Genomic DNA, 16,044 nt, shown 5'->3' on the forward strand with positions numbered 1-16,044 from the left:
GCCCCCCACATGGGACACAGATGATCGGGTGGCTGGCTAATGTGAGCCCTGCCAGCCACATGCAGGGAAGGCCATCTGTAGCCCATGGAAGCTGATTTAGCAGCAGTTCCTGCAAGGTGGAAGTGTACCTGTCCTAGAGGAAGCCCCATCTGATGTCCAGAGAAAGCCCCGCCCCCCTGCACAGGGGAGAGGTCACCCCAGCCTCCTGTACACTAAGGAGTGCTTGTCTGACAGGAGGAAGACCTGCCTAAAGGAAGCCTCGCCCCCGTGGGACAGCGGTGGAATGGATACCTGCAACCAAAATGTAGTAGTAAGTATGCATCTACCTGCCCCCACTGTCTTCAGTGACCTTTCCCCTCCCCCTGCTAGCTCCGGTGACCTTCTTGCTCCCCCCAGTAGCCCCAGTAACCCTTGTCCTGCCCCCACTAGCTCCAGTGACCTCCTCCCTCTTTGCCTTAAGCTCCAGTGGCCTTCTGCTCCCCCCCAGCTCCAGTGACCTTCTCCCTCCACCCTAGTAGCCCAAGTGAACTTCTTCCTGCCCCCTCTAGCCCCAGTGACCTCATCCCTCCCCCCACTATCTCCAATGGCCTTCTGCCTACCCCCAGTAGCCCCAGTGACCCCCCCCCCCCCCAGCAGCTCCAGGGACCTCTATCTTCCCCCATTAGCCCCAGTGACCCTCTGCCTCCCCCCACTAGCTCCAGTGACCTTCTCATTCACCCCACTAGCCCCAGTGACCTTCTCCCCCCCATTAGCCCCAGTGACCTCCCCCCCCCACACTAGCCCCAGTGACCTCCCCCCCCCCCACACTAGCCCCAGTGACCTTCTGCCACCTCCCAATAGCCCCAATGACCTCCTCCCTCCCCCACTAGCCCCAGTAACTTTCTCCCTCCCCCACTAGTCCCAGTGACACTCTGCCTCCCCCTACTAGTCCCAGTGACACTCTGCCTCTCCCCACTAGCTCCAGTGACCTTCTCCCTTCTCCCCCACTAGTCCCAGTGACCCTCTGCCTCCCCCCACTAGCTCCAGTGACCCTCTGCCTCCCCCCACTAGCTCCAGTGACCACCACCCTCCTCCCCCACTAGCCCCAGTAACCTTCTCCCTCCCCCACTAGCCCCAGTGACCCTCTGCCTCCCCCCACTAGCCCCAGTGACCCTCTGCCTCCATCCCCACTAGCCCCAGTGACCTTCTCTCCTCCCCCAGTAGCCCCAGTGACCCCCCCCCCAGTAGCCCCAGTGACCTTCTGCCACCTCCCAGTAGCCCCATTGACCTCCTCCCTCCCCCACTAGCCCCAGTAACCTTCTCCCTCCCCCACTAGCCCCAGTAACCTTCTCCCTCCCCCACTAGTCCCAGTAACCATCTGCCTCCTGCCACTAGCTCCAGTGACCTCCTCCCTCTCCCACTAGCCCCAGTAACCTTCTCCCTCCCACACTAGTCCCAGTGACCCTCTGCCTCCTCCCCCCCACTAGCCCCAGTGACCTTCTCCCCCCCCAGTAGCCCCAGTGACCCCCCCCCCCAAGTAGCCTAAGTGACCTTCTGCCTCCCCCCACTAGCTCCAGTGACCTTCTCTCCCCACTAGCCCCAGTGACCTTCTTCCCCCCAGTAGCCCCAGTGACCTTCTGCCACCTCCCAATAGCCCCAGTAACCTTCTCCCTCCCCCCACTAGCTCCAGTGACCTCCTTCCTCCCCCACTAGCCCCAGTAACCTACTCCCTCCCACACTAGTCTCAGTGACCCTCTGCCTCCCCCCCACTAGCCCCAGTGACCTTCCCCCCCCCCAGTAGCCCCCCCCCCAAGTAGCCCCAGTGACCTTCTGCCTCCCCCCACTAGCTCCAGTGACCTTCTCCCCCCACTAGCCCCAGTGACCTCCCCCCCAGTAGCCCCAGTGACCTTCTGCCACCTCCCAATAGCCCCAGTAACCTTCTCCCTCCCCCCACTAGCTCCAGTGACCTCCTTCCTCCCCCACTAGCCCCAGTAACCTTCTCCCTCCCACACTAGTCCCAGTGACCCTCTGCCTCCCCCCCCCCCCCACTAGCCCCAGTGACCTTCTCCCCCCCCCCCCCCCCAGTAGCCACAGTGACCTTCTCCCCCCCCAGTAGCCACAGTGACCTCCCCCCCCCCCCCAAGTAGCCCCAGTGACCTTCTGCCTCCCCCCACTAGCTCCAGTGACCTTCTCCCCCCACTAGCCCCAGTGACCTTCTTCCCCCCAGTAGCCCCAGTGACCTGCCACCTTCTAATAGCCCCAGTAACCTTCTCCCTCCCCCACTAGCTCCAGTGATCTTCTGCCTCTCCCCACTAGCCCCAGTAACCTTCTCCCTCCCCCACTAGCTCCAGTGACCTTCTCCTTCCCCCCACTATTCCAAGTGACCTTCTCCCTCCCTCGCCCCACTAGCCCCAGTGACCTCCCTCCCCGCACTAGCTCCAGTGATGACTTTCCCTCTCCTCCCACTAGCTTCATTGACCTCTGTCGCTTTTCCTCCTGTTGTGGCCACTCTCCGTGGGAAGAGGGGTGATGCTCCTCTCTGCCCTGGTCTGAGTAGTACTCTAATGCCTGGTACACACCATGCAATTTCCCGTCAGATTGACAATCGAATCGATAATTTCCGGCAGGTCCGATCTGATGTCTGATAATCTTTCTGATCGATTTCCAATCACTTCTATACAAAAATTATCAGAAATAAGGTCGGACCTGTCAGAAATTATTGCTTCGACAGTCAATTGGACGCGATATTCCATGGTGTGTACCAGGCATTATCTGCAATTTAATCTTCTGTGTATGATCCGTGGCTTTGAAGCTGGTAGTGAGTAAAAGTGGCCACACACCATACAATTTTTTAAATATCTTTTCAATTCAAGAATTGCAATCAATTTTTCTGACTGATTGTAACATTTCAAAAATCTGACCAATGTACCACACACATGTTCAATTTTTCTCCAATTATGAGAAAGTTTCTAGGGTGTGTATATTAATAAATTGACAATCTAATACACACCATACAATCTTTAGAAAAATTGAAGAAAATTTTTCAGCATTTCGGATCAATAAGTCGAAAAAAAAACGGCAAATCCGATTGGATTTTTCAGTCGAATGAAAAAAAAAAAAAAAAAAAAAAAAAAAAAAAGAAAGCTTTAGATTTTTTCAGGAGATCCGATCCTATTTATCGAATTGCTGTAAAAATTTTATTGCGTCGTGTGTGGCTACCTTTAGTTTAATTCGTGCTTAGACAATCTGCTATGATCTCCTGTGTAGGCTGAGTAGGTGCTTTCTTTATTTTTGAACTCTACCTCTGTTTTGGCTGTCACCCAAGTGTATAGCCAGTTAAAAATTGTAAAGGCCCATACCCAATATGCGGTTTTTACATCAATTTTTACGACATCCGTCAATTTTTTTTTATTGACGATAGTTTCCCCCGTCTCGAGATGTGGGTATAGGTGCACGATTTACACAAATGACATTTGGCATGTGCAGTCATAAAGACCAGAACGGTTCGGATATTTAAGGTCCCTGTGACTTTCACTCTCATGGGGGGGGGGATAATTTTTGATACTCGCCCTGGGAGAAATTTATCCTAGAAACTGCAGTGTGTCTCACCATCATGCTTCTGCTCAACACTTTCCCCGCACCCAAATAATAAGGATGCTCACAAGAACAAGGGTAGAAGCCAGAAGTGCATTGTCATGTTCATCAGAAAAAAAATCATTCCATAGGTTCTTAAATGTGATAAAAAGCAGGAAGTTGTATCTGACACTTACTTCATCTTCAACTGTTGCTCTCCTCTGCGCAGTCCAGTTGTAATCTGGGTAATGTGCAATTGTCGTTGCGCTCCCAAAGTCACATAATTTAATTGTTCCTTGGTTACTGACTAATAAATTTTCCACCTGCATGAAAACAATACACAACATCTGTTAATAGTCGATTCCTAACTAACGTAGACTATACAAGCAGGCGATCTGTGCATCTCTGTGAAAGTTGAAGTTCTTGCTGTTTAGCCACTTTGATTAGTCATTAAGGATGGCCCTTCCCTTTTAATTTTTTCACAGTAATCTTAGACTGGTCATTGGAGAATATTATGAATACTTAAAGAGACTCTGTAACAAAATGTTCAGCCTTAGTTCTTCTATCCTATAAGTTCCTTTGCCTGTTCTAATGTGCTCTGGCTTACTGCAGCCTTTCCTAATTGCACAGTGGCTGTTTTATCTCTGTTATATGATCTAATCTGTTTTCTTCTGTCGGCTCTGTCGGCTAAGGCTGGAATGTGTGGAATGTGCAGGGCTGCTTGTGATTGGATAGAAGCGATCCACACCCCTGCAGGCTCTGTATGACTCACACACTCTGCTTATGTGAGCCTATCACAAGCTGGTTAGTTTGTTTGTAAACACTGCCTAAAACTGTTAATTACAAGCCAGGATTGCAGCAGAGAGTGGCAGAAACAGCACAGAGGGGCCCAGGAGAACATAATGAATAGAATGGTATGCTTTTTGCTGTAAAAAATTTAGAGTACAGATTCTCTTTAACTCTCCCGGCGGTATAAAAAATTCCGCCAGGAGGCAGCGCAGCAGTTTTTTTTTTTTCTTTGTTAAATCATGTAGCGATCCCAGGGCTCGCTACATGATAGCCGCTGCGGCTCAGCGGCATCCCCCCGCCCTCTTCGATCGCCTTCGGCGATCTCCGATTAGGAAATCCCGTTCAAAGAACGGGATTTCCTAGAGGGCTTCCCCCGTCGCCATGGCGACGGGGCGGGATGACGTCAGCGACGTCATTGGGAGTCCCGGCCCACCCCTCAGCGCTGCCTGGCACTGATTGGCCAGGCAGCGCAGGGGGTCTGGAGAGGGGGGGGGGGGGGCACGGCGCGACAGATAGCGGCAATCAGGCGCGGGGCGGCAGCGATCGGTATGCTGACGCAGCTAGCAAAGTGCTAGCTGCGTCCAGCAAAAAAAAAAAAAAATTACGCGAATCGGCCCAGCAGGGCCTGAGAAAACCTCCTGCGCGGCTTACCGCCAGGAAGGTTAAAGTGAACCTAAAGTCAAGGGGAAAAAAATGAGATTTACTCACCTGGGGCTTCCCTCAGCCCCCTGCAGCCGATCGGTTCCCTCGCAGCTCTGCTCCGATGGTCCAGGACCCGCCGGCGAACACTTCCAGATTGGGCGTCACCGGCCGACAGGCATGGGAACGCGAGTGATTCTTCGCGGTCCCAGCCTGTATATCGCCCCCTATGCTGCTATTGCGGCCAAACCGGAAGTGTTCGCCGGCAGGTCCTGGACCATCGGAGCGGAGCTGCGAAGGCACCGATCGGCTGCAGGGGGCTGAGGGAAGCCCGAGGTGAGTAAATCATTTTGTTCCCTTGACTTTAGGTTCACTTTAAGTATGCCATGCAGAGTGAGAACTTTTTTTCTTTTTTTTACTGTATAAATTGCTGATCCAATTTTAATCTGAAATGGAATGCAATCTATATCTGATTTTACAACAAAGAATACTTAAAAAAAAAAAAAAAGTTGATGCCAATAATTATTTAAATGGTAGTACGGATCTATCTTCAATCCCTACTTTAAAGAGAGTCTGAAGCAAGAATAAATCTCGCTTCAGACCTCATAGTCAGCAGGGGCATGTGTGCCCCTGCTAAAACGCCGCTATCCCGCGGCTAAACGGGGGTCCCTTACCCCCCGAAATCCCCTCCGAGCAGCGCATCCCCTCTTCCGGATTAAGGCAGGGCTAACCACCGCAGCCCTGCCTCACGCGCGTCTGTCAGCGCGCATCTCCCCCTCTCAGTCTTCCTTCACTGAGAGGGGCGGGGGAGAGGCGGCGATGCGCCGCTGATAGACGGCGCTGAGAAGCAGGGCTGCAGCCGTTAGCCCTGCCTGAAGAGCAGCAAAATCTACGACCATGTTGGTCGTTGATTTTGCAGGGGGGGGGGGGGTCAGGGACTCTCGTTTAGCCGCGGGATAGCGGTGTTTTAGCAGGGGCACACATGCCCCTGCTGACTATGAGACAAGAAGCGAGATTTATTCTCGCTTCAGTGTCTCTTTAAAGGGCCCTTGAATTATGACTTACCTGGGGCTTCCTCCGGCCCACCGTAGGCCGCGAGTTATTTAACACAGTGAGGCACTTGATATGGCCTGAGGAAGTGGGCAGGGACCCAAGAAACGCGTTGCCAGTGTGATTAAAGTTCATTTTTATATGAAAGTTGTCTTCATTGAGGTAAGCCACCTCAAACTATTTCTTTTGTTCAGTGAAGATGAAATCCGCACACCCGCAGGTAAAGTCCAAGGGTTTTTATTTGAATCCAACTCACAAATACAGTAAAACAGCTGACATGTTTAGGATCATATCCTTACTCATAGCCTGGTGTGCGGCTTTCATCTTCACTGTGTTCCCGATTTGCCGTTTGGCTTCCAGCACCCTGCACAGGTATCAGAGGTAGAGAGGTTTTCCTTCCTAAATCTATTTCTTTTATTGTTTTTAATTCATTTTATAATTTTCTGAGCGCCTTTTTATACTGTCCTGCATTTTATCCCCTCGCCCCCCGGGTAGAGGATACCCTTGGATACCGTTTACAGGCCCCTAGCGTCTTTACTCGAAACGTGCGGAGGTCATAACTGGACCCCCGAGTGGAGTCGGGTTTGTTGATCTCCACCTGCCTTTAGTGGTTGGCTGCTCCTTTGCAACCTTCCTTTGTGAGTACCCTCTGTTTATATTTTCTTGCTTTTTCTACCATTTGTGACGTACTGCACCATTCGGGCTCCTGAGGTCTCTGTTTTTTTTTGTTCCAGGGTGAGTGTTCACTCCTTACTTTGTCTACTCAGCTTCCCCGCATGTTCTGCATCTATAAGGGTCGAGGTGCGGCCAAGCCTCTATGTCCAAATAAGGACTGCAATTTATATATTGCGTGAATATACATTACCATACTCCATTTACTCAAATCCATGAAGGGTGGTGCTACAGGTGACTTTGTCCTGCACAGCGGTGCATAACATAAGTTGAGCAGTGAAGCCATTTTACTACTTATGGGTGTCACACAGTCACACCTGATTGACTCACTCAGCAAGTGCAGCTTAAGAAGTAGATAAAGTCAAAGATATGCAAATAATTCCAGCTTGGAATTGAGACAATCAAAATGAGCGGGAAATGTATCCGAATCACCAATCACAAGCTGCATAAAATTTGCATAAAAAGCCATAATTATTTGCATCTCAATGACTAATCATTAATAGAAACAGACTATATGCAGTTTCAAGCACAAATGGCCCATGTCAATCTATTTTATCAATCAATTTGCTTCTATCCTATGCATGGTTTTATTAACTCATTACTATTAGAATTTGTCTAGGTTTACTCTGAGTTTAGTTTGGCTTTAATCTGGAGGGCTAGTCACAGAAAAAATAATATTTTAGAAGTGATGGGTATAGTTATGTATGGTCATCAGTAGAAAATTCTTGAAGAAAATACATAGAACAGTAAAAATTTTACCTTAAGATCTCTGTGAATTATTGGAGGTTTCTGCTTGTGCAAATGTTGGACTGCTCGACAGGTTTGGTAAAAAATCTTCAATATAGTATCACAAGACAGAGGGGTCTTGCTTTCAGCTTTGTTTAAGAATTCAACAAGTTGTCCTAAAGTAAAAACAAAAAAAGGAAAACTAAATTAAAGCGGACCTAAAGACTGAAAAAAAAAAAAAAAAAAAGGAAAAAAAAAGTTCCACTTATCCAGGGCTTCTGCCAGCCCCCTGCAGCCGCCATGTGCTCGCAAACGATCCTCCAGTCCGCCGCTGCAGCTGCGTTTCTCTACCAACGTCTGATAAGTCGATGGCCACTGTGCCAGCACAGCCCTGGCCACGCGCATCCTCGCTCCAGCTCACACTGCCAAGAGTGTCCTGTGCAGGCGTAGTACGGTGAAGGGAGCGTGCACGAGAACGTGCGCCGCCAGGGACACACAGGCACAGTCAACAGCGACTGCAGAAAGTGACCCGCTGCAGGGGACCAGAGGATCATATGGTAACGGCATGGGCACGTGGGAGGTAATTTAAACTTAATTTTTAATTTTTATTTCCTCTCGATATTTCAAGTTTCCTTTAAGATGGAAAAGTAGATTTTGTAGGTAACCACATGCTGAAACTTTGTTTTAATGGGATCAAGAATTAAACATAGGTCTCCATGAAGGAATGGAGGATAAAAACCAGTTGGAATTCGCAGAACACTTCTTTTAACCTCCCTGGCAGTAGGATTATTTCCTTGCTTTTAGGGTTTAAAAGTGCTAAATTTTTTCATGAACTTTTAGATCCTAAAATAAGGGGGGGGGGGGAAGAGTTACGCTGCTGCAGCAGAAATCTGCAATTCTTCCTCCTTTCCTCCGGCTGGCGCTCTTCTCCCATGGTGATATCGCCATCGGTCATCATGTGACAAACAGATCTCACCCGAGCAATGGGCATGGGCAAACTTGGCCCTACAACTGTTCAGGAACTACAACCCCACAATGCATTGCAGGAGTCTGACAGCCACAGTCATGACTCAAAGGCAAATGCATTGTGGGACTTGTAGTTCTGTAACAGCTGGAGGGCCGAGTTTGCCCATGCCTGCGCTCACATCTAGATCCCAGGGAAAGTTTTGTTACAAATGCCCGCTGCGCTCACACACTGCATATACCTGCCGGCAGCAACCCAGAGTCATGCTTGGGATTACTGCTAACTGCATCTTTTTTCCACCTGGAACCTGGCTTGGGGTTCCACCAAGGAGGTCAAAACAGGCCTTGGTCTAACTGACCTACCCACTGCATATGTGGTGGTTGGTACCAGTCGGTGCACCCCACAGCCATTTTTGGCACCCTTTCTAAACAACAAAGACAGAGACATGATCTTTAATGAAGCTAGGAAGAGGCCGGCACTATCGTTTGACAAAGCCAAAATAACGCTGTTCCCGGATTTCTCCACCAGAATACAAAAGCAACGCTGTTCCTCCTTGGATGTTAGAAAATGTTTTAAGGGAAAAAAGAAATACAGTATGCTATATCCATCTCAGCTGAGAGTGTTACATGGGAACAGCACCAAGTTCTATGAAAATTTTCAGGATGTGAGTAATTGGCTTGATACCCTATTGTATAGTATGCCATAGGAATTAGGTTTGGTAAAGTTTTTCTGTGAGTCAGGAAAGCTGCATCTATGAGACCAGTGCCTTGCAAATAGCACACCATGCAATGGTCTTAAGTTCTGCTGCTCATACACTGCCTACAGCTACTGGATACTCTAATTGCTGGTTCAGATAGTTACCTCCAGTTTCACTCACTTTGCACCCAGGTTTCTTTTGAAATAATTCAGGTGTACCTATTAGCGTTATTTGGGCGACAAGGCTGCGGTACAATTGACTTAAAAGTTAGTACAGTAGCATGGGTTGAAATTATCTGTTATTTTTGTTAGATTTTTTTTTTCTAACTTTATGGTTGACGTGTACTTTCCCTCTCCTCGGGATATGAGACATACATGGGATATGAGACATACATGGGATATGAGACATACAGCTATCTGGCTACAGTTTTTATAATGTATACCAATGTTTTCATATATTATTAAAGGGCTGAGAAATTGAGGACCCCTCCCCCCCCCCCTCAAAATCATCTCATGGAATTTATGTGGTTTAGGCTTGTACTTCGATGTTCCCTTAGGTTTTAATATATACAAAAGTACAAACCACATATACCAGTTCTCCAAGAAATATTTGTCTGAAGAAGAAGGGGCGACATTATCCCTTTCGAAACGCGTTACAATAAACAGATTATTTACATTATACGGCTTCTCCGTGTATTGTTGCCTGCATAGACTTGCACCTCACCCCTGTCAACTTCATTATACACCACCAGCTAACGAGCGCCCGCAGAGTTCAGGAACCGCTTGTGCTGGAAGGTGGAAAACAACTTGCGCACTGATCCCTCCACAAACGGGAAGATACTGATACAAATAGGCGCCCGCACCATGGCCACTGAGCACCTGCATAGTGCAGAACGCTGGTGACTGCAAGGCGAGTGGTGGTATCCACAGCTGCGAGAGGAGAGGAACGAAGCAATTCCTACTGCCAGTAGCCTGGTCCTTGGCTCAAAGGGACAAAGCCTGCGAGCTGTTACACCCATATGGGCTAATCAGCAATACACTGAGGTCTACAGTTGGCTGTCCACTTTTCATAATTCACACACTGATTGCGCTTTCTCCTACTTTGTCTCCATATATTTCTCCAAGAGACGCACAAGGATGGTGTCAGAACTAAAACTCTGAATAAGCCATGGGTTCAGAAAGATCTTCATTCAACATATTCCCATATTCCACCTTTTCTAGGAGAGTATTCTCATCAGATGCACTATGTGCAAATTCTTAAGGAGACTCTGTAACAAAATGTTCATCCTTATTTCTTCTATCCTATAAGTTCCTATACCTGTTCTTACATAGTTACATAGTTATTTTGGCTGAAAAAAGACATACGTCCATCGAGTTCAACCAGTACAAAGTACAACTCCAGCCCGTCCCCCACATACCCCTGTTGATCCAGAGGAAGGCGAAAAAAACCCCACCAGGCATGGTCCAATTAGCCCCAAATGGGAAAAATTCCTTCCTGACTCCAGATGGCAATCAGATAAAATCCCTGGATCAACATCATTAGGCATAACCTAGTAATTGTAGCCATGGATGTCTTTCAACGCAAGGAAAGCATCTAAGCCCCCTTTAAATGCAGGTATAGAGTTTGCCATAACGACTTCCTGTGGCAATGCATTCCACATCTTAACCACTCTTACTGTAAAGAACCCTTTCCTAAATAAATGGCTAAAACGTTTTTCCTCCATGCGCAGCTCATGTAATGTGCTCTGTCTAACTGCAGCCTTTTCTAGGTGCACAGTGGCTGTATTATCTCTGTTATATGATCTAAGCTTCTCTCCTCTGTCGGCTCTGTCGGGTTCAGGCAGTCAGGCTGGAATGTGCTGTGCTGCTTGTGATTTGATAGAAGCTATACACACCCTCTCCAGGGCCCCTGCACATTCTGTATTACTCACACACTGAGCTACTCTCAGCCTATCACATGCTATGTCTTGTTTGTAAACACTGTATAAAAATGGCAATTACAAGCCAGGATTGCAGCAGGGAGTGGCAAAAAAAGCACAGAGGGGGCCAGGAAAACATAATGAATAGAATGGTATGCTTTTTATTGTAAGAATTTTAGAGTACAGATTCTCTTTTTTAAGTACCTATTAATAAATGTGGATGGCAGATAAGTGACAGTTCAGTAACAAATCTTTAGGGCAGTATATTGTGTTATAGGAATAATACGCCCCTCTTTTTCAAACAGAATAGTCCTTAATGCAGAAGTTCTTTTTCTCAGCTGCCACTCTCTAAACCCCCAAGATACTGTTGGGTGAGAAATTCCTAAGAGTAGTAGCTTCAGAGATGCTAGCACCAGCTCTTCTTTCACCAATGATCATCCCCCATTCAAAGTCACTTCAATATTTCGTCTTTCCTATTTTGACACTAACTTCAGTGATAACCTACTTTGTTTGAAGCGGAGAGTTCCTTATATAAGCAACTTTGCGTTGTAACATCACTCTATATCACTGTTGTACTGGTTTTCCTGCAAATGAGGGTGTCTTAATTTTTTGGCCACTCTGTGTATATTATTTTAAGACAGACATTGCAAATCAGTCTTTACAAACAAACAAACACAGAACATTTATATCGCGCTTTTCTCCTGGTGGACTCAAAGCACCAGAGCTGCAGCCACTTGGACGCGCTCTATAGGCAGTAGCAGTGTTAGGGAGTCTTGCCCAAGGTCTCCTACTGAATAGGTGCTGCCTTACTGAACAGGCAGAGCCGAGATTCGAACCCAGGTCTCCTGTGTCAGAGGCAGAGCCCTTAACCAGTATACTATCCAGCCTTTAGGGTTGGTTCACACCGCAAACACTTTTATAAGCACCAGTGATTTGAAAAGCTTCTGCTAATGTAATGCTATGGGTGATTTTTAAGAAATCACATTGCTCAAATGAGAACACACACAAAGCATTGCATTAGCAAGGGCTTTTTGAATCACTGGTACTAAAATGCTTAAAGAGGACATTCTGAGTAAATAAGAAAATCCTGCAGCCTGCAAGTAAAAGAAAGTTTTAGTTACCCGAGCCTTGTCCCGCGATTAGTAAATAGCATGGAGTTTTTCTCCAGGGAGAAAGAGGAGGCGGGACCAGGAGCCGGAAGTCGGGTGATACAGGGAGTTCGGGACGGCATCGCGGGACAAGGCTTCTGGGGTAAATATAAGTAGGCTACCTGATTCGGGGGGGGGGGGGGGGGGCTGAGCAGATCAGGTAGCCGCAAAAACCGCCACTCCTGTGGGCCACACTAGCCCACTTTTGTGACCCCTGGGTCACGACCCTGGAATGAAAGCGTGCAGGGAGGCGGGGGGGTTCAGCCAGGGAGAGAAAGCTGCCCAATGACAGCTCTGGAAACCCTGCAGGACAGAGAAAGCGGCCGTTTGGGGACACAGAGGCATGTCATGAGGCAGAGAACATGCCTCTGTGTCCCATCTGTCCCCCATGGAACTGCCTCGGGTTCTCTTTAAGATCATTCATAATATCAATCGTAAATCTTTAAATCTTCTTCAATCCATGTCAGTTTAGTCATGTTGTCTGGCAAATTAAACTGTAAAATCTATGGCCAGCTTAAAGTGTACCCGAGCCAAAGCTCGGTACAAATTGAAATATTTACCTAAGAAGAAGGAAGCCTCAGGATCCTATAGGCTTCCCTCCCTGCTCTGACGTCTCCGTTCTCTGAGCACACCCTCCCAGAAGATTAACGACAAGGCATTGTTGATAATCATACTGGAGCCACGCAGCTCCTATTCTTCCAGAGTGGCAATGCAGTAGCCACACGAGCCCGTCTGCACATCCGCAGTAAGTCGAGCCGTGGGCTCAATGCTATAGGGCATGCCCACGCTGTAAGAAGAGGAGCTGCGTGGCCCCGATGTTGAGAGGGGACATGCTCAGCAACAAGGGACACCGAAACGCCTAGTGAAGCTTCAATAGGATCATGAGGCTTCCCTCTTCAGGTGAGTATCTTACTTTGATCCCAAGCTTTGGCTCGGGGATCTCTTTAACTCGAAAGGTGGCCACGAACCATACAAATAAAATGATAACATTTTACGGCACTTTGATAAAAATGATCAATTGTACAGAAAAATTGAAAGCTTTTTTTTCCCCATTTGTTAGAGAAATCTAATCTAATTTCCTGTTTTTATTCAATAAAAAGATCGAGAGAGTTGGAGTTTTTTTATTAATTTATATGAAAATTGAATGGTGTAGGGTAAATTTCTTGATGTACAGATCCAAGCAATTTTTTTCCGAGTTTGAAATCATACTTTTCATAATTGGGGAAAAAGGTGTGTGGTACATCGGTGAGCTTTTGTTTAATGATGCAATGAGTCAGAAAAATTGATTGCAATTCTTGAATTGAAAAGATTTTTTTTTTTTTTTTTTAAATATGGTGTGTGGCCAACTTTACTCTCTCTACAAGAAAAGTCTCATTTTTGCTGTATACATCAGTAGCTGACATGTCAACAATAAAACTGAGAATAGACTAACTTCTTTTCAAAATATACAAAGCTAAAATTTCTCTTTCCTGAAGCTAGGCTTTAAGGTTAAGCCATTTAATCTTATAGTTTAATGTTTCATATTGAATACCATCTGTAAAAAAAATTTGGAAGCTCAAAAATTGCTTGCTGCACTGTGACGGTGGTTTATATAATATAAAGCAAAAAAGCATGGTTTGTTAGCCCTGACTCCAGATAATGACTTAACCCAGTATTTACTATTGTAAATTAAACCAAAGTTCAGTCAGAATTTTCATATCACATTATTTTGATAACAAATGTATCTTTTTCTTGCTGAATTGACATTTCCTGTTTTTACACTAAAAAGACTTAATCACATGTCACGGCAATAAGAAAAAGTTACTTCACATTATTCTTCCAAATGCTGTCTATTTTTTTTCCTAACAGAACTTGCATAGGTGACATTGTTAAAGCAGTAGTTATAATAAGGCCCGGTTCACACTTTTTTTCCCCCGGATCGGATCCGGAACGTATACTGTACAAACGGAACGGACGAGATTGGATCCAATGATAACCTATGGGTCCATACACATCCGTCCATCCCACCGGATCGATTCCTTCCGGATGTTACGTTCCGGTGGCCGGTCCGGAAAAATGCTGCAGACCCTATTTTTTCTGGAACTTTGTGCCCTGCAGAACTGATCCGGAAGGTTTTGGAGCTCAATAGGAACTAATGGAAAACGGAAGTTGACGACACACTGCCTATAAAAACTGACCTTTCTAGCCCTCTTCCTATATGCTTTCTATGGTACAGCGGCCATCTTTGTTTGCAGACACATGTGCTCAGCAGAGTTTGACTGGGATTCCTCCCAGTTCGTGCTCGATTATTTGGAGAAGATGGCAGAGATCAGACCATACAGCATAGAGGACCTGATTGTACAAGTGCAGGCTCAACCTGCCCTTTGGGCTAAGGGGCACCCAGACCACAGTAACCTCCGGAAGTGCAGGAAGTTGTGGGAGGAAATCGGCAAAAATCTATGTGGAGAGATTCGATAAACTGAATCGGAAGCGCAAAACTGCTCAAGGTATGTTTGCAACAATTGATTTGGGGGGCTTGTGGTGTTACATCTTTGTTTTATTGTTTGGGTTGGGTTTCATATTGAATATGTAGCACGCAGGCCTTGCCCACCCACGCACGCTTGTGTGTACCAGTGTCACACCCACCCACGTTCAGTGCCACCTATGTCCAACCCACGTGTGTCTGGGTCGCAGGCACGCATACTCTGTTCACACACAACCGACAGGATGTCCAGTCAAAATATAGAACCAATAATTTATTAAAAACCAATAGAAAAATATTAAAAATACAAAAAAAACAACAAAACACAACATAACAGGTCAACTAAACAAATGTTTATGAACAAAAAATAAAAGGTTTTATTGTTGTCCAGCAGAGGACATGAAATAGTCTGCCAATTTGTCCCTGTTTCGGAGGCAGACTATTCTGGGCCTTGTAGCAAACCTCCGCATCGGCTGAAGTGGAAGTACATTTGGAGGTTCAGGAACGTCCACTTCCTCCTGGCGCACGAAATTGTGGAGAATGCATTCTGCCTTGTCAACGTGGACAGCGTTGTCCGGTTTAAGCAGCAAGGGTGTGTGGAACATCCTCCATTTTGACGCCAGGATTCCAAATGTACACTCCACCATTCGCCGAGCACGGCTGAGCCAAGCATTGTAAAGGGTCTGCTTCTCACTGAGGCCCCTGTCCGGATATGGCCGCATCACGTGGGTAGACAAGGCAATAGCCTCGTCTCCCACAAACACAAAGGAGTAGGCGGGTGTCCTCATCCTAGGCCATGGTTTGTCATGGGGTAGCTGTAATTGGTCTTGCTCCAGTCGGTGGTACAGGGTCGTATGCTGGAAAGTCACTGGCACTCCCACATGACCCCACATCCACGTAAACAAACTTGTAGTCCACATCCGCCACAGCCATTAGCACAATGCTAGTAGCCATTAGCACAAAAGTACTATTTATAATTGAAGTAATGGCTGCCACTCCTCAATGGTTTCTGAATCCTAATGTGCTTTCCATCGATCGCACCAACACAATTCGGAAACTTGCACTGGGTCCAGAATAGGTCTGCGATCTCCTCCCATTTTTGGGTGTCCGGAACAGGCATATATGTGGGCCTCAGCCTTCTCCAGAGGATTCTGGAGGTCCTCACAATGATGCCTGCCACCGTGCTCTTCCCTATCCTGAATGTTACGTGTAGTAATACATACGTTTGTCCAGTTGCGATGAACCTAGGAGAGAAATAATCAAATTAATTTTTTCTGTCTTTGCAGTTGACAAATTCAAAACCAGATGGCGAAGTGTTCATGACTCCTACGTAAAGGATCTAATGATCTCGGCTAAACAACAGCGGAGTGGAAATGGCTCCTCAAAAAGGACACCCTACTGCTACGCGAGACAGCTGGCTTTCCTAAA

At 47.0% G+C, this 16,044-nt stretch overlaps 1 protein-coding gene across 2 annotated transcripts in view; it reads right to left on the minus strand.

The window, feature by feature from the left end:
* The window catches only part of GAK (cyclin G associated kinase), a 254,225-nt gene that overhangs the window by 195,273 nt on the left and 42,908 nt on the right, over positions 1–16,044 (minus strand). For both annotated transcript variants that reach the window (XM_068233894.1, XM_068233893.1), the window contains exons 5-6: positions 7,462–7,604; positions 3,750–3,875 (exon numbers count right to left, since the gene is read on the minus strand). In XM_068233894.1, coding sequence (XP_068089995.1) covers positions 3,750–3,875; positions 7,462–7,604 — 269 coding nt within the window. The remainder of the gene's footprint in view (positions 1–3,749; positions 3,876–7,461; positions 7,605–16,044) is intronic.

The sequence above is a fragment of the Hyperolius riggenbachi genome, chromosome 1 (assembly GCF_040937935.1).
Source record: "Hyperolius riggenbachi isolate aHypRig1 chromosome 1, aHypRig1.pri, whole genome shotgun sequence".
NCBI classification, from domain to species: Eukaryota; Metazoa; Chordata; class Amphibia; order Anura; family Hyperoliidae; genus Hyperolius; species Hyperolius riggenbachi.